The sequence below is a fragment of the Mastigoproctus giganteus genome, chromosome 13 (assembly GCF_048544385.1).
Source record: "Mastigoproctus giganteus isolate SK-2022 chromosome 13, ASM4854438v1, whole genome shotgun sequence".
NCBI classification, from domain to species: Eukaryota; Metazoa; Arthropoda; class Arachnida; order Uropygi; family Thelyphonidae; genus Mastigoproctus; species Mastigoproctus giganteus.
This window is the reverse complement of record NC_143587.1, coordinates 22,501,746-22,528,587: the sequence shown is the minus strand read 5'-3', so window position 1 is coordinate 22,528,587 and position 26,842 is coordinate 22,501,746. Positions and strand designations below refer to the sequence as shown.

The following is a 26,842-nucleotide window of genomic DNA, read 5'->3' as shown; positions in this document are numbered from 1 at the left end:
GGTTTTGTTGGATGATTGTTTTCTACAGCAACGTGTTACAGAAGCAGCTAGAGAGCAATACTCTCAATCTGATTATCAGCAGTGATTATTCATGCATTAAGAATCTGCAGATAAAAGAACTACCAGGTGGCAGTGATCACAGTGTATTATTGTGGGATTTACTTAAAGATGTAACTACCATCAAGGATATGGGGAAGGGTTTTTGCTTTCGTAAAGGAGGTGGTCTCAGACTTTTTTTTTTTTTTTTAATTCTGTGCAGTGGGACCAAGTGATATTACTAATGGCAAATTCTAAATGGGAAGCATTCGGGAACTAAATCATAGAAACTTCTGATGAGAAGCTACTAATGACTCGTGCAAAGAGAAGAAAAATGCATGGGATGCATATAAATTGTCAGGTGATACAGAAGCCTCTGATAAATATAAACTAGTCTGTAGTTGGGTCACTTTTGTGGCTTGATTGAAGACTAGTTTAGGGGAACTAAGGCAGATTATGAGAAGTCTTTGGCAAAGGATACAAAAGAAAAACAGCAAAAAACTTTAGTTATGTAAACACTAGAAGGAAGGAGATTAATATCATTTGTTTAACTGTTGACGAGTCTGTTCAGGTTGCTGACAAACTGAATAGGTATTTTGCATCTACATTTACACATGAGGAACACTTTAGGGAAGGGGATGCCAGATGTTTATCAAATTCTGACAGAAAGCTAAATGACTTTGTGGGAACTGAGAGGAAAGTGGAAGAGAAACTATCGAAGCTAAACAAAAAGGCATCTGGCATGGTTGGAATTATCCAGTTGTATTATAATGGCAGCAGTAAAGAGGTAAGTAACCTGTTAGCTGTAATTTTGAGAGCACCTTTGGACTCAGGGGTGGTCCCTGTGGACAGCAGATATGAAAATGTATATCCCCGATTCACAAGGGGATCAAAGGGTGACATGAGTAATTTCAGACCTGTTAGCTTAGCTTCTGTTCCATGGAAAATAATGGAATCACTGGTTAAAGCAGTAATAGAGGTTCATCTAGACATGAATTACATGACTATTACAGCATGGATTTGTTAAGAGGCAATCTTGTCAGACCAGTCTGATTGGATACTATGATTCAGTAACAAAGGAATTGGATTCAAAATAATAATTTTGGCATCATATACTTGGATTTCAGATAAGCTTTCGATACGGTTTCACATGAAAAACTATTGTACAAATTGAAGCAGTGTAGCATTTAGGACACGTTACTGCCCCAGATAAAGGGATGGTTTGAGTGGAAGAAAATTGTTATCAATGGGCACTGCTCTTTTTTGACTTGTTATTAACATGATCCCTAGGGTTCAGTGCTGAACCCATTGTTGTTTTCCATATTAATGATATTGATGAAGGCACATCAAGCCTAATGTTTAAGTTTACAGATGATACAAAGGTTGGGAGGGTGGTTAATGACAGTAATGAAGGTATGCAACTGCAACAAGATGTAGAAAAATTAGGCAGATTGGCTGAGAAATGGTAGTTGAAATTTAACTTTGACAAATATAAGGTGCTGCATATGGGTACATTAATCTGAGATTTATTAATTCATGGATTTAATTAAGCTCATGGATTTTGTCATTGATATACAGGACTTTTGTTAGCTGGTATAAGGGGGTGATTCTGTTAGACAAAGTGGGGTTTGGCAGTCTGTAAATGGAAATCATTGAGATTGGAACTGAGACCATATATTTTGAGGGTTTAGAGTCAAACGACGTTAACTACAAAATCATTTTGTATTAAACGTTTTTGTAATTAACCAAGAAAGTCATTTGACATTTTCTTGGTTTACCATAAATTTGCTTATAGTCCAAGCTAACTTCTAAAGTACTAGAGATACAGCTGTGTGACATGATATGCATTGTTATTTGTATAAAGTAAAACTAAAATTTTGTTTGACACTAAACCTTTGATTTATGAAATGAAGTAGGAAGTTTTTGGTTGATTTTGATCTTTTCGCAGATAAGTTTATTCTGTTAGTTTGACTATTCACGATGTATTCAGTAGTAGGAAAAGGGGTTGAGGATTTGATATGAAGTAATGAAATTTTTTATATGGTGGCGTACACATGGCAAGAATATATATACTCCTATATATTTCCCCCTCCCCCCTCCCCACACTCTTATTCTTGTTTAGTTCTATTTTATATGTTAAATTCATCTTCACTCTACTGGTTTGCCACGCTACTGGCACATTTTATCTTATTTTCACCCTACATTTTATTTAAGTTTTATATACAGCTAGGTCACAATTAATGCAAGTTTGAATAATGCGATATTCGATTTAGTGCAAATTGTATACCAGGTTGCATTTAATGCAAACCAAAATTCAGTTAATGTGAGGCTATCTGCGCTAGTCTCACATTTGACTTGTTTATCACTTGTTTATCTTTGCATGTGCTGCTGCCTGTTGTAATATACGTTAGTTTTTGTGATTGTTTTAAGAAGCAGTCGGCCGCCATAGCCGAGTGATCAGGCGTGCAGGTGCATAAGTACATGTGCCTTGAGTGACTGTGACTGCTAAATATGGTGCTGTTTCTTGTATTCTGTCTATTTTGTGAACTCCTCTGACCGTTTGGTCATCCTGGAGTATAAACATTTATTTATTAAGTGCCCTTAACAAAATGGACAAAGGGGAGATTCCTTCAGATAAAAACACTAAGAGTGCAAAAAAGCAGAGGCTCGTTATTAGATTAGAGCAAAAAATTTGATTGAATGACAGGAATGTGGTCACAGCAACTCTAAAATAGGATGAGATATCGGAATGCCTGAATATACGGTACGGAATATTATAAAACACAGGGGAAATAAAAGAAAAATGTAAAGTTGCATCAGCTTTTTGTGGTTTTCAAACATCTACAAGGAATAGGAGTATTACTATGATAGAAATGGAGCATCTTTTAACTGTATGGATTGAGGATTGCAATCGGAAAGGCATGCCCTTTAGCAGGGCAGCCATTCAGACAAAAGTTTTAAATTTGTTTAAGTGAGTGAAAGAAAAAAATAATGTAGAAGAAACATTTAGTGCGAGTGTTGGTTGGTTTAATTGATTTAAAAATAGTTCAGCTGCATATTAAAATTACCAGTGAGGTGGCCAGTGCAGATGAGGACGCAGCATCTAAATATCCTGATGTTTTGAAAAAATAATTGAAGATGGTAGATGCACTGATCAACAAATACTTAACGTGGATGAAACCGGTTTATTCCGGAAAAGGATTCCTTCCAGAACTTACATTTCTAAGAAGTGCCAGAGGTGTGTCAAGAGACTTGGGTCACCCATGCTTTCTTATTTGGTGATCAAATAAGAAAGCATGGGTGACCCAAGTCTCTTGACACACCTCTGGCACTTACTGACTGGTAGTGTTTTGCATTCTGACCTGGAGGCCATTGCAACCGCCACTTCATCCACTCCCTCCATTCCAATATATGGTCGTCCCCTGCCTGGAATTACACCTAACTCCCCGGTCCCTTCAAATTTCTTTATTAGTTTTCAAAGCCCCACTGACGTCAAAGGTCCTTTAAGCAAACCTTTTTAAGTTTCCAGTAGCTGACTGGGCTAGCCGAGTGGGTAAAGTGCCTGCCTGGCAACCCAAAGGTTCGAATCCCGCTTCTGGCTTGGATCAGAGTAGAAAATACAAAAACCTTGGGAGGTGCATTATGGCCACAGAAGCCGATGTGCCAATAACTAACAAAAAAAAAAAAGTTTCTGATATTCACACATTAGCATTACTATTATTCTGGTAGAACAGTTTTACTAAAAGAGCACGTTCCTTTTTTGTAAGAGCCATAATGGTTATTCATGGTGGTGTTGAATGTCTGCTTTTATCTAACAGGATGTCATTTGTGTAAGCAGTGTCTTAAAGTAAATGACAACTTGTATTTATGTGCAGTGCCGTTTTTCCCCCTGGCGGTGGAAATTTGAACTGATTTTTTTCTTCTACAAACCACTTCCCCATACCCTAAATGACATACCCACCAATTTTCATAGCACTAACTCTAACCATTTTGACACTCGGATCTCCTCAATAGAGAAACTTATTTCATAACTTGTGTGTGTCCAGCTCCATGAGCTGATGTGATGCTGATATCTAGGGGTAATAGAATACAAAATGATTGGCAGAAGCTTTGAACTATTGCAGTCCTTTATCATGTCCCCAAATTTAAATCATTTGAATAGCGTACATCTTTATGTATGAGAAAAAACAATTTGCCACAAAACACATTTTGGTTCTGAGAGTTTGACTTAAGAATTAAGTGAATAACTTTGTACCGAAGCTTTATTTTGTTTTTGGAAAAACTATCCCTTTATCTGTAGCAGTAACTTGCCCTTAATGCCACATTGTTTCAGTTTGTATAGCAGTCTTTTATGATACAACAGTATCAAAATCTTCCTGAAAATCAATAATGTTATAAAATATTTTTTTCATCCAAATGTATATTGCTTCTAATAAAACTGAACAAATTCAAGTCAACTAGAGTTATGAGCATTAAAATCATTAAGGAAAATTACTTCAGTGTTATTAAGTACTTCCTACTGAGGTCTTTGAAATTATTGATAAATCTGAGGGCTTTTCAAATGTTTTATATATCTGTTATAGTTGGCACTGATTACCATTTTTAATTTGCTAAATACAAAGTGTTGGTCAATCTCAAATCTTCTATATAACTTGTCAATCTCAAATCTTCTATATAACTTGTCAATCTCAAATCTTCTATATAACTTGTCAATCTCAAATCTTCTATATAACTTGTCAATCTCAAATCTTCTATATAACTTGTCAATCTCAAATCTTCTATGTGCCCTTTTGTCTTAGTGTTAGTACTGGCAAATAATGCAAGAAAGCAAGCTTGTGCAGCATCAGCCAAGAAGGGGGGGGAATCCTTTCCATATTACCATTCATCCCCTTTAATAGTTTATCTAACTCTTCCTTGAATTTATTTATACCCACTTTTACAACAACAGATGGGCTGGTTCTAACAAGCAACTGTGTGTAATCTGAGCAACAGGAAGGATGCTACCAGCATTTAGCTTACTCAACCCATTCAAAGCCTTAAATGCTTCAATAAGACTCCTTGCAGGTGCCTAGCCTGTAGATATTTGTAATTTACAGAACTGAAACCTTTCTTGTTAAGAGCACCCTTTTGTTCCCATCACTAATCTCATTGCTCCTCTCTGTACCTATTCCAATGGATCCCCCATTTTTCCCCACAATGAAGGTTCCAGACCTGTATGAGATCTAGATGTGCCTAACCATTACCATTTTACAATGGAATAATCACCTTTTCACCCCTACTGGGAAGCTTCTATGTATCATAAACAGAGCTCTACGAGCTGTCCTAGCATCCTGTTTACACTAATAACTTAATTTCAGGCTTTACAATTAGCAAACAGACCAAGTCTGTGCTCATGTGGAGAGCCGGAGACCAGCCTTCACATCATGCTGATTTGTCCTTGTCCCTCACACCTCCGAGTGAGGCTGGAGCAAGGGACATTCTCTCTCATACAATCTGCTTTGGTGGAGCTCTGCCTCGATAGAGACCTGTTCTTCAGATTTTTTGTTAAAGGTGCATTTATGTGCCATTAATAGTTTTTGCTCGATAGGGTGACCTACCTCCTTGTTGTTGGGGCAGAGATGCCATCCCTACTGCAAGGCCAAAGGTTGTTCTTCTTGCTGTTGTTGTAGAGCATGTGCTGTGTTGTATTGATAATGACTAACATACTAACCTTGAATAGGTTAAGTTAAATTCGCAGCTGAGAACTAGTTACATGTGGGCGAGCCCAGGAGGCAACTAGGATAGGGGCTAACACAAATGACAAATGTACAGTTAGCTCCAGGTATTTTTCATTCCTCCCTATCTTGAGTGTTGTAGTGCCCATTGGTATGTTATTCTGTGATGGCTGATACCAAAATGCAACACTGCATTTATCAATGTAAACCTAAATTGTCATTTCTCACTCCATATGGCCCACTCCTCCACCCTTTTTTTTTTTTTGAAAATCCCAAACACAAAAGCTATTAGTACCACGCATGGGTTGAGGTGAAAGAAGGTACTGCCAACCTATTGTCAGCGGACTTAGACATTAAACCTGATATGCTTTCATCAGTGTCATTAATAAATATCAAAAACAACAATGGTCCTAGTGTTCCCCCACTAAAATCTTACTATAGTGATATGGTTTCAATCTATAATTTATCCAGTTTGGTTAGCTTAGTTCTGTGTTGGTAACCCATCCCTGTTCCTTCAGTAGCCATGTAACTGGCTTCCTCCCAATAAGTCTCACCATGAGAAGGTGAGGAGAGCACACAGAATCCCAGCTGGTTCTCCACAAGTCTAGTGGAGAACTAGACTTGTTCCCAAAAATAGGAGTTAGGAGTTTAGCTTATCTCTAGTTTAGGAGATAAAGAGATCTGGCCTTCTGATTAGATAGCCTCAGTAAAATATAAATTATAAAAGGAAATATAAATTATAAGCACAATAAAATCCTAATAAGGACTTTACTGTGCTTATAATTTATATTTCCATTTTAAATCTTTGCTAGCATGCAAAAGAAAGTTACTTGCAAAATATGTTGCTTTTTTCATAATTAAATATTTGTGTGGGTGGTAAATGAAACTGCAAAATAGGCTTACCAGTTAGTAAACCAATAAAATTTATTATTCAAGCCACAATATATAGTGTCATTTTTGTTCTATACTCTTTATTAGTAAAACCGATATTTAGGAACTAATTAACTTGTAGTGAACTCTAATATTAACTCGTGGTAATGTATAAGTATGTTTATTAAATAAATATACTTATGCATTTTTTGATCTGTTATTTTTAACACATTGACTGTAGCAGGCTTATTTGGGTAAACGGGTCTCCGACACCAATCTGAGTTAGGCATGTTAAATTATTCAAAACCCAAATTATAATATATATTCATCACCAAAATTTCTAAAAAAAAGCTTATTGTTGATTTAAAAAAAAAAAAAAAAAAGCCTGAATTATCTCGCAGGTGGCGCGTGTAATAGAAAATTCCTCGTGGCAGCCAACTAATCCATAGTAGTGACATAGACTGTGCCGTGTATGTACCTTGTATTTAGTAATCTGTTATGCATTTCTAAAAAAGACAACAAAAGAACCTAAAACTTGGATAAGAAGAGACCACTGACCAAAGAAGAGCTTGAGCTGTATGCTGATATGAGCAACTCCGAATTTGAAGAGATTTTTGACGAGCCATATGGTTCTGGTTAATAAAATGAACATAACGATTCAAGTGAGGATAGCAAAGGTGAAGCCAGCTGCCAGCCTGAAGATAATCCTAATTCTCCGTAGGCAAGTACCTCAAATAATGATAATTTGTGGAATGAGATAGCACAAGATCCTTCACAATTTATTTTTGAAGAGAACGTTGGTTTGAAAATGGACACAACAGAACTTAGTGTACAAAAATTGGTAGAGCTATATTTTTCTGAAGAATTTCTTTCATTATTAGTGGAACAAACTAATTTATACGCTAGGCAAGAAATCGAAAAATGTGGACAATTGCAAAAATATGCCAGGTCATCAAAATGGAAGGACACTGACATTTCAGAAATGAAAGTGTCTCTTGGACATTTTGCTAGAAATGGGTCCTTGTTCTTTTCCTTCAATAAAGCATTACTGGAGTACAAGTGCATTCTACAATGTTATGTTTTGGTGATCTTTTGAGTCGAAATAGATTCCAGTTGATGTTGCGATATTTTCACTTTGCAGATAACGCAACATCAACTGGAATCTATTTCGACTCATAAAAGATCACCAAAACATAACATTACGTACCAGATAAAAACATATGTATTAACGAGTCGATGTTGTGACGTGGGAGACTGAATTTCTGCCAGTACATAAAAAATAAAAAGCACAAATACAGAATAAAACTTTACGAACTGTGCGAGTCTAGCGGTCTTGTTATGAAAATAAAAATTTACTCAGGTAAATCAGAAGAAACTGAACAAAACATAGGTCATATAGCTGAAGTTGTGTTATACTTGCTTGAGGACTACTTAGACAAGGGATATGTAGTGTATATGGACAATTTTTATAATTCTGTTGCTCTGATGAAATTGTTGTCTGCTAGAAAAACTTATGTATGTGGAACATTACGCACCAACAGAGAAGAAAATCCAAAAGATCTGATAATGAGAAAATTGAAGAAAGGTTAAGTTGCATGGCAACGAAATGGCCCTGTTGTAGTTTGTAAGTGGAGGGATAAAAGAGAAGTTCTCACTATTTCTGACAAACATGTTGTTGAAATGGTTGAGGTACATAACGGGAATACTTTCAATAAAACCAAACATAATTCAGGATTACAATAGCGAAATGTCCAGCATAGATCGATCGAATCAAATTCTGTCATTATTCAGCGCTAAAAAAACCGTCAGATGGCCGAAAAAAATTGCATTGCATATTTTAGAAATATATATATATATATTAATTAACACATACATCCTTTTCCGTCAAGTTACAGGTTCCACCATAAAATCTCTAAAATTCAGAGAAACATTCATTGAATCTTTGATTGGAGAAAATTCAAAAAGAAAAATTTCAAAGATTAGATCAGAACGCAACATTCATTATTTAGAGGCAGTACCACCAACTGAAAAAAAAGCACCCGACTAAGCCGTGTCGAATATGTACCAGAAATAAAAAAAAAAAAAAAAAGCCAAGAAACATGCTATTGTTGTCCAGTGTACCAAGAAAAGCTTGCTCTTTGTGTAGAGGAATGTTTCAAGAAATACCACAAATAAACACTAATATTATCATGAATTTTAGTCATACACTTTTCTTTATGTATTTGTAAATAAAATATATATATATTTATTTTTTTATTTTTTATTTTTTTGTGAATAAACTGTTTTCTGACACCGTGGTTGATTTTTCATTCTTATCCCAGAAGCCCACTATCCCATCAGTTGCACATATTTCCTACAAATATACTTGTAGCTGCACCTGAAAGGCAAGTCATACCAGTCTGAGTTAACTTGTAGGCAGCGTCCTGGGCCAGATCGCCAAATACGAATTAACTCATAGTCAGCAGTCGACATGTTAAATTTGGGTTAGTCTCTGTTGGTTTAGTAGATTAACTTAAACATAAATTCTAATCATTGACTGAGTACTTTACAATTTGTAAAGTGCTCAGTCCTAATGAAATTAGGACTAAAACTCTGTAGGATGAGAATATAGTAGTGGAGTGTTGATTATGAGCAGTCATTTCTGCAGCTATGTGTTTTCTTTGCTGCAAAAAATTGTGCATGTACAAAATAAACTTCAAATTGAAGTTTTGCCATTGTAGATTTATAAGTAACATATATAACAGCCTTTTTTTTGTTAAAAATTCAGATACTTTTAAGTGTTGTATTTCGTATTGTATAATATTTTTATATTTTACATTTTTATTAAGGAAGCGCAAGTTTATGCTGAAGAAAATGGCCTGCTTTTTATGGAAACATCAGCAAAGACAGCTATGAATGTGAATGACATTTTTCTGGCTATTGGTGAGATTTATTTTTGTGAATGCAAAATAATTATAAAATAATTATTGTAAGGCTATGCCTTGCTTATATCAAGAATAATTTAAACTTTGATATGTGATATTCTGTATGTGGTTTTTTTTTTTTTTTATAGTTGTAGGCAACTTCACTTTGGCATAGACTATGGTTCTGTGCCAAACTGATGTTGAATAGTATTAAAAGTCACTGATGATCTGTCCTTTGTGTTTGATACATTTGAAATTTAATCTATCATCATAAATGCTGGTTTTTTTTTCTTTTTCCCCTTTAAGATTGACTTTGCATTGGTGCAAAATCAACCTGAAAGAATCCCGATCAGGGCAGAGCTGTCAAATGCCCCAGAAAATTTTCAGCATAATTTGACATGTTCTGGTAAGGGAAATTAAGTGTTTGCTCTTAAGATTGATATTTGAGGGCCATTGGATGGGACAACTGACAAATCTTCATATCACTAAATAGCATGAGTGGAAATCTATTGCTCCTTTAATCCTGATAATTTGTGTGGTAAAATGTGGTATTTTAAAATTAAATATGAATAACATTAATTAAATAACCATGTGATTTGTTTAAGTGAATTTTATTGTATTAAAAGTATTACTTAAAATAATTTAATTTAAATTCCCACACAATAAAACTACATAATGATGTTTCTGGTTTCTTTATTGAATCCTGTCATCAGGCCTAATCAGGATAGATTTTGATGGCTCTTTCTAACTTCAGCATTGGTATTGACAATATGATGCAAGGAAGCAAGGCATATACAGTATCAGCTGTTTGAGACTTCATTTGCCCATTCCTTTTGGGATGTCCTTACTGATCTGTTCTGGTGGAGATGCTCTTCACATTCTGTAGAGGATGATCTACTTCATCAGATAATTGAGGTACTGAGGTCTGCTGTGTGTATCTGTACAGGCTAAAGAGATACCAGAGACCATCTGGTAAAATTTTTAGAATTTTCTGCTGGGAAATGACGAAGAATTTTACGTTTGAAGTTGGCAGTATGTCACTATGGACCAGACCACCCGTATCACCATAGTGCTACCACCAACAAAGCTAACCAATGCTTATTTTGGTTTTACTGTACCAGATTATTGGTAGTCTTGACTGGGGAAGGACTTGCACACACATAAATTATTATGGGAAATACAAAACTAGGTGTTTTTTTTCCCTTTATTCTGGCATGCTTCTTTGTGGACTACTTTTTGTAAACTGTTATAGTGACCTAGCATCACCAAACAAAGGAGCTGCCATTTTGATTTTCTGCTCACTTTAGACCTTTGGAGCCATTCAATGGAAAATAATGAACTTGGCAGCAAGTTCATTATTTTTGTATACTATTATCCTTATAAGTTTCAACTTTCTTCGACATTGCATCATTATGACCAGTTATGACCATCATTCACTTCCCCCATTGAATAGTATGCCAAACCTTCAGCACCTCTCTGCTCATTTGCTGAACAGAAAATTATTTAGTGTTTAGTTCAGTCTTTGTAAACCCCCTCATATAAATCTCAGAGCACGATCGGCCAATTATTTTCCAAGATATTAGCATTTAAACTCCCCCTCCCCAGTTATACTGTAATTTTGACTGGTTCAGGTGTTATATTTAATTTTTAAGCTAGAAACACAACTTGTGTTTCTGGTAGATAAAGTTTTTTTCTGCTAGATTAAATAGATTCTAACATTATTTAGAAATTACATACCCATTTTTAAGATAGGTATGTAATTTCTAAATAAACACAGTACACAAAAATGAGAAAAGATATAAAACTATCACAACAGACACAGATTGTAAGGAAGAAGAGGTGACAAAACAACAACGACTGATGAATTGCCAGGAGGCAATCCACTGGACTAAATTTATGCCCTCCACATAGAACTGGAGGAGTTTATGGGGCACTCTAATAACAAAATTATATGTGCTGCCAGCACCGAAATTATCAAGCCCTTTTTAAAAATGGAAAAGGTACTAATGACCATAGTTATTGAGAATGAGAAGCTGAAGATACAGCTGGATGAAAGCAAGAAATACATACAAACCCAAACTGTTAAACTACTACTGTGACAGTATTAGCATTGGAATAACAATAGACTTCACACCACTGGTACAAACATATGCAGAGAAACTGAAAGGAAATGATCAACAGAAAGAGAAAAACAAGCCAGCAGACAAGAAAACATAGGAACAACCATACGTTATCATTCTGAACCCTACAGAAATGAGTTAATTAAAGACCATTGAAGAGTTGAAGGATTACTTTATCAAGAACATGAAAGAAAGATTAAAGACAACTAAGATCAGATCTCTCAGAAAAGTGAGAGACAAGGGATAAGTATAGAAACAGTTAACAAAGCAGAGGTGGACAAACTGTTACAGGACAACTCCATCTCAGAGCTTGGATTACAGGCAGAGATATCAAAGGGGATAGGTCCAAGCATCTTAATATTCAATATAAGTAAAGAGATCACAGAAGGAATATATAAAAACGTGGACAACATACTTACTAGGGGGAAATTAAATGAACAGTTCAAGTTAAAGTACCAGACCAAATCTTGGTCCAGCTGTACAGTTAACCAGGTTGCAGATGTTTTTCTGAGAGTGTGGCACCGGCTGAAACAATGTGAAAGAGTATACTTGAGATGGTCTTGAGATACTTGAGTATACAGATTCAAGGAGCACATATCCCTAACCAAACGTTTCAAGTTCCATAAATATGGGCACACCACCGAAACCTATCCTGAGAGGCAAACCACCACACTGCCACAAAAGAGCATGACTTCAAGGAATCTCTGAACAGGGCAGAGCCACCAAAATATGCTGATTTAAGGCCCAAGGGAGGGAAAGCAACCACTCCATAAGGAGCAATAAGTGCCCTACTTATCTGAGAGTCATGAAACAAGCTAAGCTGAGAATCAGTTACAGATATACACACTAGATATGAAAGAGCATGCAAAGCTGAGAATAGCACAGCTGAACACTCCGGGATTCAGGGGAAAGGCACTAGTAGCCCTATACAATTCACTCTTTCTTCCAATAGTAACTTATGGAGCCAGCATGTGATAGCAGCAAACAAAGTAATTGTAAGGAGAAAGTTAGTCCCTCCAAAGAATGATACTTTTGGCAATATCAAGATCCTGTAGGGCAACTTCAACCACTGCCCTCCAAGTCATAACAGGTAACTTACCCCTGTACCTGGCAGTCACCTATGGAGGATTCCTGTGTTGTCTGAGTAGGCAGATAGCAGCAAGCTTCCTAGGAATAACAATAGATCTCACAAGAGAACCAAAGATAGAGAAATTATGAAAATCTGGCAGAACAGGTGGAATAACAACCAGTTAGGAAGAAAAATATACAGATTCATACCCCAAATGAATGGCCTGACAACTAAACAACACCCGTGATTTGCTCCAGGCCTCAATATGACCTACATAATAATAGGTCATGGACCATTCAACAAGAAGCTGCCAAGATCCTGTGGAGAAGAAGAAATGCAGGATCATATCTTCTACAGTTGCACTAACTACAAGAACATAAAAATTTAATAACCAGAATAGGCATCTCCCCAGGAGAGATGAAAAACAACTTCTTATGAACAAGGACAACTATAGTCACTTTTTCTACATACATACACGAAGTGATCCAAAGCAGGAACAATACCCATAGACTGGTAACCCAAGCTCATTCAGTTAGACAAATTAGGCAATAAACAGAAACCAGCAAGATGGACTGATAGGAAACGGGCTGAACACAGTTGTTTTGTTGTCAAATGAGTCCCCCCCCCTTGTAGCTTAGCATTTAACTGCACCTAACTAGTACTTAACTAGTATTGAGGGTCTATTAACGATCTTAGCACTTAGTATGCAATTAAATATAATTTTTTTTCTTCAATCTAGCATCTGACCCAGTATTCAATAAATGCTAGTTATATATTAAATTCAATTATTATCTAACTCTCATTTAAGTAATGTTCATCAGCTTAAACCCAGTATTTAACTCAGTAGGCAACTTAAATGTAAAGTAGTGTTTTTTTTTTTAACTTTTTAGTTAATTCATACTTAACTAATGCTTAACAAGTATTAAGCAATATTAATCAGCTTAGCACTTAAATTAATAACAAATTATTATTTTTACCTAGCCTACTGGTGCCACTTGATCCTCAACACTATGTCCACTGTCCCCATTCCTTTCAATAATTTGTCTAGACCTTCCTTAAATTTATTCAAACCACCCATCTCTACAACGCTAAGTGGTAGTTTATGCCAACAATTGATTATTCTGGCCAAATGCAAATTTCTGCACATCTGTTCTGCAACCATCCTTTTCCAGTTTAAATTTATGCCCTCCTTGTGGGTTTCATCTGATAAAGGGTAAAGATGCTATCAGAATTTAGTTCACTTGACCCTTTTAGAGCCTTATGCTCTTCATTTAAGTTGCCCTGCAGATTCTTAGTTACTAGAGCCTACTATTTAGAGAACTCCAGTCTTTCTTGGTAAGAATAGTCTTTTTTGCCAAATCTGAGATCTTATTGATTATCTCTGCACCCTTTTTAACAGATTTGTGTGCTTCCTGAAATGAGGTTTACAAACCTATATGTGTTATTCCAGATGTGGCAATAGGATAATAATCTTTTTTGTCTCTTCTGGAAAAGTTCCTGTATGTCATTGACAGAACTCCATAAGCTGCTTTAGCAGCTTGTTTGCACTGCGGAGAATTCCTTGTCAGACTATATTAACTACTGTGCCACCTTTATAATTAGTAAACGTAGACAACAAATGAAATACCCACATCAATGTCATTAGTAAACATTAAAAACAGTAAGGGTCTTCCCCCTCACCCATGGAATTCCACTCATCTCAGTCCATGAAGAGCAGTGGTCATTTATAACCACCCTTTGTCTTCTACCACTTACATATCCCTTTATCAACAGTGGTAACTTCCCTCTAATGCCATGTTACTCCAGTTTATATGGATGGTATAATATAAAAAGCTTTACTGAAATCTAAGTAGATGATATTAAAATTATTCTTTGTATCCAGTTTCTTTGCAACAAACTCATAGCTAATCAGGTTTGTGAGGCATGATTTCCCTTTAACAAAGTCATGCTGTGATTGCCTTATGACTCCACTCCTGTCAATGGATGTTGCATTACTTCTTTAATGATTCTGTTATTTTCCCTGGTACAGAATTTACTGTTAGGTCTGTAATTTACCCCCTTCACCCTTTGAACCACTCTTGTTAATAGTGGATTACACTTGCACATCTCCAATGTACAGGTATTTCCCCCCTGATGTCAGGATGTTCTCATTATTATGGTCAAAGGTTTAGTTGCCTCTTTAACAGCTTCTCTTAATATAATTAGTAGATTCCATCAGCTCTAGGTGTTATTCATTTTTAGCTGAGCAGTTTCTCTACAATCTCTTTCTGTTATAAAATTATTTAACTCCAAGTCAATATTCAGTGTCTGCTGGCCTCATCTAAAAACATTTGTGTGCAAAATATTTATTCAGTTTATCAGCAATCTTTACAGATTGCTAATAAACTTGATAATCTGTGCACTTCTTAAAATAAGGTTTACAAACCTGTATGCATTATTCCAGATGTGGAATAGACTGTTTTCGAACCCTCCTTAACATTTGCTTGAATACTATCAGCAAATATTCTTGCACCTTTTCTATTAGTGTCCATCTTTTATCTATTTTTTATTATTTTTCTTCCATATCCAATAGACCAGTATGAGTAATCCAATTCTTTCTGGTGTTAACATATGCAAAAAATTCCTTTTTTTTTTTATTTACACTCTTAGCCAAGGACTCTTTGTAATCTTCCTTAGCCTGCCTAACCCCCTGAGTAACTCGGTTACATGCTGGTTCCTACTTACTGTAGAATTCTGTATCCCTTAAATTAATAATCATCTTATGCATTTTTTTTTTTTCTCTCAGCTACTTAGCTCATCAGTTCATCTGATATCCATCTTGGTCTAAATCTTGAAAATTATTTTTTAATCAATGTACAATGCTTAGTGGCATCTAAAATCACATCTTTAAGCACTTCCTGTTTGGCATTCCCATTTTTTTTAACAATGTTTGATTCCAATGAAATGTTTTTAAAAAATGTCTTGAGCCCATTATAATAACTTTTACAAAAACAAAATCCCTTCTATTTATCTTTGATTACAGTTATTTCTTTGAATAAATCCTGTTTGTATATGCAAAGATCACTGCCACCAAACAGTTCTGTAACCTGAAGACTGTGATGGATCACTGCTGATAACCAAATCAAAAACATTGCTTTTGCTTGCTACGTCTCTAATATGTTGGTGGAGAAAGTAGTCATTCAACTGATCAAAATGCTTTGATACTGTGTGCTGCCAACCTGAAAGTTCCATTTAATATATGGAAAGCTAAAATTCCCCATGATAAGATATTCTGATTTGCTGGTCTGCTCTAATTTAGCTGTATAGTTTGTTATACTCAACACAACCATTTAGGCTGTGGACTCCAACTCTCATTTTTGTTTCCCCAGTGTTTGTCATTCAATGCTGACTCAGCATTACACTGGTAACCTGTGTCTACTGGCTGTACTGTTTCAGTCTCTGCTCTGTAAAAGCATCATTCCCCTTCCCACTTTGTCTGCCCTTTCTGTATAAGTTATAAATACTAGTTCAATTTCTGCATCTTCAGTATCAGAATGCAACCATGTTTCTGTTATAATTGTCATCATTTGATGACTTGATCAATGCCCCAAGCTCATCGCATTTATTCACTGCTCCTCTAGCAAGTAAACTCATGCCTGTTTGCATTTTTAGTAACTTTTACACAACCCATCTAATTGCCATTTCCATGTGGACTCTGAGCAGGGCACGTAATGTCTGTTCTGCTTTTCAGAATACTGCATGTCACTATCAAAGCTATACAAGAATTAATGCTACCTCTGCTTATGGCTGTTGTGAAGTTAGTCTGTATCGCTCAGATTAAGTTTTGTAGTCTTCCTTAACATTTGCTTGAATACCACAGCAAACATTTTTGCGCCGTTTACATTTGTGCTTTTTTTTTTTTTTACATTTGTATGCATAAATTTTATAAAGATAGATTTTATCCATCTTTTATCCTTTTTTCTGTTCAAGCGTTGTCCATCTTTATCCCATCTATCTATTAACAACTACTGGCCATGCTGAGAAAAATTCTACCCTTTGAGCATTGCATAAGCTCTCCATAGCTGAACATCATAAACTCCTTCCTAATATTGGGTCATGGCAAAATTCCGGACACTTTCAAATTCGGCTCTAACTTGTTTTTTCTCAACATTGCATCATATTTGTTAAATAAAGTCTCAGAATGCCTGGCAGACATACTCTGGTCCTATTCCACCTATCCTTATTACATAAAATATTCCTCACTTCACTGGCGCCTTCGTAGCCAGGTGGGCAGGAGCAGCAGTGTGCAGCACACTCTTCTTGATTAGACTGGGGTTCAAGCCCGTGACCACCAAATACGGAGAATGAGGAAAGGACAGAGAATGACCACCGCATATCCCCAGAGCAATAAGGCCTTAGTTGCCAGTGCTCCTAAAAACCAAATAACAAACCTCACTTCACTGACAGTAGTCACCCAGAATAGCTAATAAGTGGGACTAGCACATCCTGTGTATGGTAATTCTTCCATGCAGTCAGATGCATGAGTGCTGGAGTCTGCACAGACTCCAGCATTAAGGTGAACAGTCGAGTGCTTGATGAGTACCCCCTCCCCCTGATTTAATTCCTTTCAGGGCAGTGGCTGTTTTCTTCAAGCACTCAAATTCATCCAACTAAACACTAAAACAGCAAAACTTTTTCTTAATTCTCTCTCTCTTAGCATGTCATGTGAAATTTTCATTGCTATCTAAATGAAAGTAGCATTAGTGTTGTTCAACCATAAAAATGATTGTCTGCTGATCAAGTCCATTGAAGTGTTATGAGGAGTATTAATAAGTTATCTACCTTTATTATAAATTTAGTATTAAAAAAAAAGTTTTTATCTTACTCACATAAATGTCCATATCTTATTTGTGCTGGACTAGCTCAATACAGTTGAAGTAATTGAAGAACAAGATTCAAAGTAGCAAACCACAAAAGAAAATGTGGATGTCTTGAAATTGAAGCATCAGGTCACAATCATTTTTGATGGAAAAATTTTTCTTAAATATATGAAAGCTGTATATGATGATGCTACCTACTTTTGAATATCAGATGATAAAATTTTGGTCTGAGCTGTTTAAGTGTAGTTGAGAATCCATAAAAGATGACTCCTACTCAGGACAACCAATGGAAGTGACCAAAAAAAAAAAAAAAATGTCTATGATAGTTTAATAGTTAGGAAAGTTAGACTGTTTAAGTAACAGAGGAGGAACTGGATGCAAAAATAATTTATAATTTGACACTTAGATTTCAGTGAAGCTTTTGACACTGTTCCACATGAAAGACTGGACAAATTGGAACAGTGTGGTATTATGGACAAGTTGCTGCTGGTATGAATAAAGGGATGGTTGAGTGGCAAAAGACAGGGTAGTTATAAGTGGGTCCCACTCTTCTTTGCTAATATTATTAGTGAAGTCCCTTATGATTCAGTGCTGGGTCATTATTTATTAATGAAGAAACATCAAGTTTTGTGTAAATTTGCAGATGATACAAAGGTTGGCCAGGATAGTTAATGACAGGAATCAAGGTGTAGTACTGCAACATGAACTAGGAAAATTGTGTACAAACACTACTGAACTTGGCATCATATCAGATCTGTTCACTGAATCCATGTTTTTGTTATATGCATTTACACATGCTGACTTCATTATTTTATTTTTTTTCCTTTTGTTTTCTTGTCAGCTTTGATAGTGGCCGACTAACTTGTCTGCATGAAATGTTGTCGATATTCTACTTCCCTTCTGTCCATCCAGCATAGTGTCATCATAATATATGTGCAGAATGACTGTTGCACCTTTTTCATTCAAACTGATGGGTGGCATTTTATTTATTTTAGGACAGACTTGTACCATGAGAAATTGGCTTTTCATTTCATGTAGCTTCTTAGAAAGCAGTGGACTTGCATACCAGTTGCCTGTATATAGACTATGGCCTTTACCTAGGTATGGCTGAAGTAAATGCATTACAAAAGTCCTGCTTGCACCTAATTTGCATTTACTGGTATTTCAGGCGGGCAGGAGCAGCAGTGCGTAGCACATGCTTGTTGACTAGACCGGGGTTCGAGCCCATGACCACCAAATACGGAGGATGTGGAAAGGTCAGGGAATGACCACTGCATACTCCCGGAGCAATATGGCCTTAGTTGCTAATGCTCTTAAAAAACCAAAATAAAAATAACAAATAACTGATATTTCAGTTGTGGATCTAATGTAAACTATTTAGGATCCACAACTGAAACAAAAACTGTTTTACACAAATCTATATCATTTTGTGCAAATGTATTGTTTATAATTCCAAGCTATCCTTTAAACTACTAGTTCTGCCAAGAAGTAGGCAGAACTAGTAGTAGTACAAGTAGGCTCTCATCAGCACACCACTTTTCAGGTGGATAAAAAGTCTTAAATTTTTCTTTTCTTAGATTCAGCACAGATCTGAACTTATGCATAAATTGCCTTTTTCCTTTTCTTCATTATGAATAAAATGTAGCAATCCAGCTCTTGCCATAACCTCAGAGCAAGCTGGGGATTTTGAAAGCCAATCATTTGACCAGTATTATTTTAGCAACAGTTTCTTATTGTGTACCATGAGCATAAGTATTGCAATGAATTATTGCAAATACTATTAATGCAAAATTTTGGTTGCATTTTCAGTTATGCTAATAATGTCTCTTCATCTACTAATTTGGCAACTTCTATAAATATTTTTCTGAAAAAAGTAGACTTCTTTGAGATCTCTGCAGTTTTTGGGAAACTGCTTTCCTAATTCCTGAATTACTGTCATAAAACTGATATTTTAGGAATGACCTCATCCCTATGCCATTCCATTTGTTTCCAGCAATGGCTGGAAACAAATGGAATGGCTCATTTTTCTCTCTCAAGATCAGAACTTACTTCAATGCATTGGAGATCCTTGTTGCTGTTAATCTCTGTTTCATCAAATGAAACATTTTCAGAATTTTTGATATCAGATTCATGATGTTCATGTACTTCTGACTCTGTTAGAAAATAAAGCATTTTAGTAGAAATAAAATTGCAACTCAGTTTTCCCAAACCACAATCGTCAGTTGTTTATACATTGCTCCACATTAGCTCTTTGGATGTATGATATGTTCATGGTTTATATATATATATATATAAAAATTCATTTCTGATATCCAATATTTGTAACTGATTATTTATTTGAAAGCCAACAGATGACAGCACCTATCTGTAAGTTTTTATTAGCTTGACTCTGTACAATCATAGTACAAAGCCCACAAAATCTGTCTCGTGTATAGTCAAATGAAGGCTGTTAGTGATGAATATGTTACCCAACTCTAATTAACCACAGTGTCTAGAGGGTTGAAATATCAACTTTCAAATGAGTAAGTAAATAAAATGACAAAAGTATGTACTAATGTAAAGTTTGTTCTCTGAACAAACTTTGAAAACATTGTATTTATTATTACTGTATTGTATAAAATTAATAATCCCCACTTTCAGAAATATGGTACAGAAAATATAACTTTCAGTTAATCTGCACATATTAATACATAAATTTCTGCCCTTGTTTGTGCAGTTAGAAATACTTAGAGGCTGCATTAAATTAATGACTAATAATTAGACAATTCTAGTAATTTTGAGTCTCCCTTTCCCATGAGGGGAAAAAATAAAGTAATAAAGTAACTGTTTGTGCAAATTTGTCATCTCACAGACCACATCATTCAGAAATTGTGGAAAAATTAAGAGGGTGTGAAACTGGATCTTTTTGCCACATCTTAAAACTTATTTTTTTCTAATGGAATCCTCCCACAGTCATATTTACAATATGATGGTTATTCAGTGTCATTCATAATTTTCACGTATGTAAAACCATTACATTTTATTCAAAAAAGAGTATTTGTTGCAACAGGATTTTACTGTATTAGTGAGGCCAGATGATACAAGGAAAGTGGACCTTTTCTGCATTAACCAAAAAAAAAAAAAAAAAACAGATATCCATAATATTCCCACAAGATAGCCATGTATTTATTTATTTTTTAAATTTAGCTAGACTCATTGCCTATGCAATGAAGGGGTGGGCCTTGTTCTGCTGTTCATAGGTGAACTTTGAGATCCGGTATTCAGTGTCTCTCTGAAATTTTATATTTGTATCCCCTGATTTTTGTCTTGCTTCTGATGATCTCCCTTGACTTCTCCCAGTCATCTACACAGCCCCTTCAGTACTCAGTCCAATCTTCCTCTAACAAGAAGCAACACTTCTGAATACCAAATTAAAATTGCCATGATCTTTCTAGTGAAGGATGCCTTGAATTTTGGATGGTGGGGATTCTTTGTGGTTTTATTCCATACCAGACTTCTGATTCTGCAGTGAAATAATGTACCCATTCTTATCACAAGTCACTATTGACTACAGAAATGCATACACAAACTAGTTTAGATATTTGGTGAAAACAGAGTTCAGCTTTGTGGTCAAATGTTAGTATCTTTAAAAGCTACTATGTGTACATTTTCTTGAACAGTGAGTATGTGAAATTCTCTGCACTTGTAATACTTGTGCATACTTTTGATGCAGTTTGTTCACTGTTAGTCTGTTTTCCAAAATGAGCTTGATACGACAGTTTTCATATCTGTAACAGCTGTTTGCTGAAAATGAGCATGCAAGCAAGGTAATAATGCAATTCCATTTTGAGCTTAGCAGACTCACTGCCTTTGCCATGTTGTGAAGCAGCTCAGTTAACAGCTTCTTCACATTCTTCAGAAAACATGTTGCACCAGTCATACCTGCACATGATAGTTACTTCCCCACAAGGTTATGGTGCTGTTCCACACTTTTGGTGGCAAAGTCTGGCAATCTTGTACTGCTGATGTTGCTCCATTGTGGGCATGGCTGTGTGTCAGGGACTCAGCATTTTTCACCATCTGCCAAGAAAAAGGTTTTGTTTTGGTAGATTTTATTTATTTATTTATTATTATTTTTTTTAAGGTCAACCTTGAACCTCAATTATGGAAATATAACTTTCTATACCATTTACCTTCAGTAAAGTTATTGATTTTTTATGAACTGTTTACATATCTACTGTGGGATTCCATTAATAAGTCAAGATCTAGGATAAGAAAAGGAGGAGAAATATAAGAATGTTTCTCAATTCATTGCACTACCACAAATTTTGCTTAAGACTGACCTCTTAGAATTCTATTACTGTGATGCCTCCAAGTATGAAATCTGCAAAATTTGATTTTGTTTTCATTTCAGCTCTATACAGAATTGATGCAAATGCACTAACTTTTATATTAGTTTGAGACTTCATAGCCCTAGGATTCGTAAGAGTTTGATTATACACCTCTTGGCATCTCTCATATTATGTAAATAATTCACAACTGGGTTTTATCTGCTCTTACATCTTAGCATTAGCATTAGTAGAGGCATATGATGCAAGAAAGCAAGCTTATTCAGCATCAGCCAAAAAAAAAAAAAAAAAAATACACCATTCCCATTTCACCCCTCCGTTCGTTCGAAATACCTGTCCAGTTGAGCCTTAAATTTGTTTAGGCTATCAACTTCAACAACAAATGATGGAAGTCGGTTCCACCAACCAACCACCCGCTGGCCAAAGGCAAATTTCCGCACATCTATCCGACATCCGTCCTTCCTCAATTTGAATTTATGCCCTCTGAGGTGATTATTCTGAGCAAGAGGAAGAATCCCATTGGCATTGAGCATGCTCAAACCATTCAAAGCCTTATACACCTCTATCAGATCACCTCGCCGGTGCCTAGTCTCCAGACTCTGTAATTTGCAAAACTTAAGCCTTTCTTCATAAGAGCAACCCTTTGTTCCATTCACTAATCTTGTTGCCCTTCTCTGTACCTGTTCCAGCAGCTCTACATCCTTCTTGAAATGAGGCTTCCAGACCTGTATACAGTACTCAAGATGTGGCCTAACCATTGCCTTATACAAGGGAATAATCACCTCCTTATCCCTGCTAGAAAAATTCCTGTATATCATTGACAAGACACCATGAGCTACTCTTGCAGCTCGTCTGCACTGCTCAGAGAACTTCATATCTGCCTGCACAATTACCCCCAGGTCCTTTTCATTCTCCACCACTGTCAGTGTAGTACCGCAGAGTTGATACGTTGCTCTGGGGTTACTGTTTCCCATATGTAGTACTTTACATTTGTCAATGTTAAACTTCATTTGCCACCTCTCAGCCCATCTGTTCAACCTTTCCAGATCCTGTTGCAGCAGCATAGCGTCAGTAGTCTGCAAACTTGGACATTAAACTTGATATACCATCATCAATATCATTCATAAACACCGAAAACAACAACGGACCCAACACTGAACCCTGAGGAACTCCACTAATAACATTAGTCCACGTTGAGCAGTGTCCATTGATTACTACTCTCTGTCTTCTGCCACTCAACCATCCCCTTATCCATAGCAGCAATTTGCCTCCAATGCCACACTGCTCCAATTTGTGCAGCAGTCTTCCATGTGCAACAGTATCAAAAGCCTTTCTAAGATCTAAATATATAATATCAAAGTTATTCCCTGCATCCAGTTCTTTTGTGACTGCATCATAGTATCCAATCAAATTGGTCAGGCAAGACCTGCCCTTAACAAAACCATGCTGCGTCTGAGCTATAACTGAATTCTTGTCTAGATGATCCTGCAGTGCTTCTTTAACCAGTGCCTCCATTAATTTTCCTGGAACAGAAGTTAAACTAACAGGTCTATAATTACTTGTGTCAGCCTTTGATCCTCCTTTGTGAATTGGGGTTACATTTGCACATCTCCAGTCTATGGGTACCTCCCCTGAGTCCAAAGAAGCTCTCATAATTATGGCTAGGGGTTTGCTTACTTCCTTTGCTGCCTCCTTTAATATAACTGGATAGATCCCATCCACCCCAGGTGCCTTTTTTATGTTTATCCTCAACAATCTCTCCTCCACTTTCCTCTCAGTTATTACAAAATCATCTAGCTCACTGCCAATGTCTACTTTACCTATGTCATTCTCCTTCCTGAATAACTCCTCATGCGTGAATGTAGATGCAAAATACTCGTTTAGATTGTTAGCCACCTGAGCATTATCCTCAACTGTTGAACCATCAATATCCAGTGGACCAATCTGATTCATCCCTTTCCTTCTTGAGTTTAAATAGGTAAAGAACTCTTTCTGTTTTTCTTTGCATCCTTTGCCAAAGATTTTTCGTAGTCTGCCTTTGCCTGCCTAATCTCCTTTGTGACTTGGTTACACTTAACTCAGTATAAATAACAGTAAACTTTTCTATTGGGAAGTGTTACTTCTTGAAAGTGTAAAACATAAGTCACCTTATGAAAAATTTTACAATATGAGATGTATAATGATGCCCTCTATACAAATTTAATGTTTTTATTTCAGCTCTGCTCAGAACTACAGAAATGCACTTATGTTGTTAGCTAAAGATTAAAATAAAGTTTAAATGTTCTAATCAAATTTGCTTTGAATCTTCTAATCAATTTAACTTGCCATTATATGGTAATTCCTCATTGCTCCTTTTCTGATGAATTTGAAAGCACTTGAAAAGAATTAGTTCAATTGTGATTTCCTTTTTTTAGTATTGCCACGAGTTAAGAGGTTAAAACTTACAAGTATTAATATAGAAAAATTATGACTTATAAAATAAATTAGTAAATAGGGGCTATCTTGTCTCTTTGTATACTTAGTGGCTAACATCTAGTAGCAAGGTGTTGCCTTGCATCATTTGATGTGATACTAATTAAAATTCTGCTGTGCATTAAACACAGCAAAGCAGGATTGTCCTGCTTTACTAATATTTTGTAGGGGATATATTAAATAACCAGTTATCATTTGTTTCTCTCACGATAAGTTTGTTGGTCAGTTCTGGAAAAAAAATATTAAATAATCATGAGAAATAGATATTTCTCATGATTATAACTCCTGATAACAGCTGCTTTGTTTGTAAGCAGTTGTTGCAAAGGACACACAGATACATTCCAAGCAAGCATTATTACCTGTCCCCCAATATGTGTCCTTTCACTCATGAACAATCATGCTTTGTATATGGCATAATGATATAAAGATATGTTTAGCAAAAAGCTTCTATAAATTCCTACATGAAAGAATCAAAAATAAAACAAAAAATGACAAGAACAGGGAAACATTAAAAAATTAACTTTTCTAAACATGATTTCAGTAAAGGTTCAACCTTGAAACATTCAAAATAGGACATAAACAAAAAGAACATATGCAAGTTAAACAAAACTGAACATGGTGGCAAGAAGAGAACTAAGTACTTTTCATATCAACTGTTATAATAAATTTTATCTTTGTTGATAGTTCAGCAATTCTGAACTTGGGCCTTAATGGTTCAGATTTGGTTTTGCAGTTCAGTTCATTGAAGGTTTTACCTAATGAGAGAAGCTATTTTTGGAACACAATTGAAATTAATCATCTGAATAATAATAATAAAAACAGCTAAATGAGGTTATTAATTTGGAAATGTAAATCAAATGCAAGTCAAGTTCAATTATAATCTGTAAAAGCACTTAATAAAAATACAGAAGGCTAATAAAAGTGAGTTTTATTAGATAAAATAATATATAATAATAAATTAGAACAAATTGTGCAAAAGTACAGATAACAGATTTGGCATTTTATTCAGCTTAACAATTAAGAATAAGTTTGACACTTTCCATCAAAAAAGAGAGGAAGATTAGTTTTCCATTTTTTTTCAACAAATAGGCATATACAAAGCTTGGTCATGCCACACTTATTCAGTATTATAAAAATACGTGAATTGGGTGCCCTCCTATATCCTGTTGTTTCTTTAAATTGTCTGCCTTCTCTAGGTGGTCTTTGTTTTTGGTGAATATCATTTCCTTGTTTAAAGTAAAGCCATTTAAATTCTGAGGATGTCTCTTAGCATCATATGATGTACTTCCTTTTTATACACTAACAGGAATGTCGATTTAACCTTGAACAAAATACGAGGACTACTAGGCTTGGATTCTACTTTAAAGTAATGGACCAAGCTGATGCAAAAAATATTGGCCCTATATAGATTACATGTTAAATAGTCACTGTTCACAGATGATATTCTCATTGTAAGTAACAGAGCCACAATTAAATCTTTGTACCCCAGATTATAATACACCCTTGATATAGAAAATAATAATAGAAATTTCTTAAATTTGACTGTTATGAAAGAAAGCCCTGTCCTTAGCACATGTATCCACAGAAAAACAATTCATTCTAGCTAATGCCTGCATTTCAGTTCACATCATCTGTTAGGAATAAAAAAAAAAAAAAAATCTTTTAGCATATTTAAAAAAATAATAAATAAATTTTTGCTCTTTGTTTAATCTTATAACAATAAGTCATTGTGTTCCCCTTTTAACTGAATAAGAAACAAGTTAATGTTCATGGTGTGTTATATTTCAGGCACATTAGCAAATAGTAATAATTCATGATTTTATAACAAAAAAAAAAAAAAAATGATTTGTGCAAGTCAAACATTGTATATCTGCCACATTGCCTGTTCATTCCTCCAATCAGCATGTGGTAGCAGACGTGATATCCAGTGCTTCAACTACAATATCTGGTATGCATATGGATACCCTATGTGATAATTATAAAAAAATATATTTGTAAAATATATTTTACAAATTATTTTATTATTATTTTATATATCTAAAATTATATATTTTAAAAATATATTAATGTCAATGTAGAACGTATTGAGCATTACAGCTCTGATTCATACTATATAAAAAAATATATACTGTATATATTTACCAGATTTCTATTGGTCTAATTTTAATGAAATTTGAGAAGGGTCGAATAAATTGTTCTAACAGAGTGCAATATAAAATTTTATGAAAATCCATTCACTGGAAGTTGAGTTATTACATGTAGATGGACAGAAGAAGAAATAATTTTTAGATTTCTATTGGTCCAATTTTAATGAAATTTGGGATAGTTCTACAAATCTTTCTAAAAGGTCCAAATATAAAATTTATGAAACTCCATCTACTGGAAGTTGTGGGGGGGGGGGAATTGCCAGATTTTTTTTGGTCTGATTTTAATGAAATTTGGAATGACTTGACAACTGATCAACTCTTTAG

General features: G+C 35.3%; 1 protein-coding gene across 2 annotated transcripts in view; it reads left to right on the top strand.

Moving 5' to 3' along the window:
• Rab5 (RAS oncogene family member Rab5) overlaps positions 1–26,842 on the top strand; it is a 124,945-nt gene that overhangs the window by 90,221 nt on the left and 7,882 nt on the right. For both annotated transcript variants that reach the window (XM_090388100.1, XM_090388099.1), the window contains exon 5: positions 9,449–9,542. In XM_090388100.1, the coding sequence (XP_090244226.1) occupies positions 9,449–9,542 (94 nt within the window). The remainder of the gene's footprint in view (positions 1–9,448; positions 9,543–26,842) is intronic.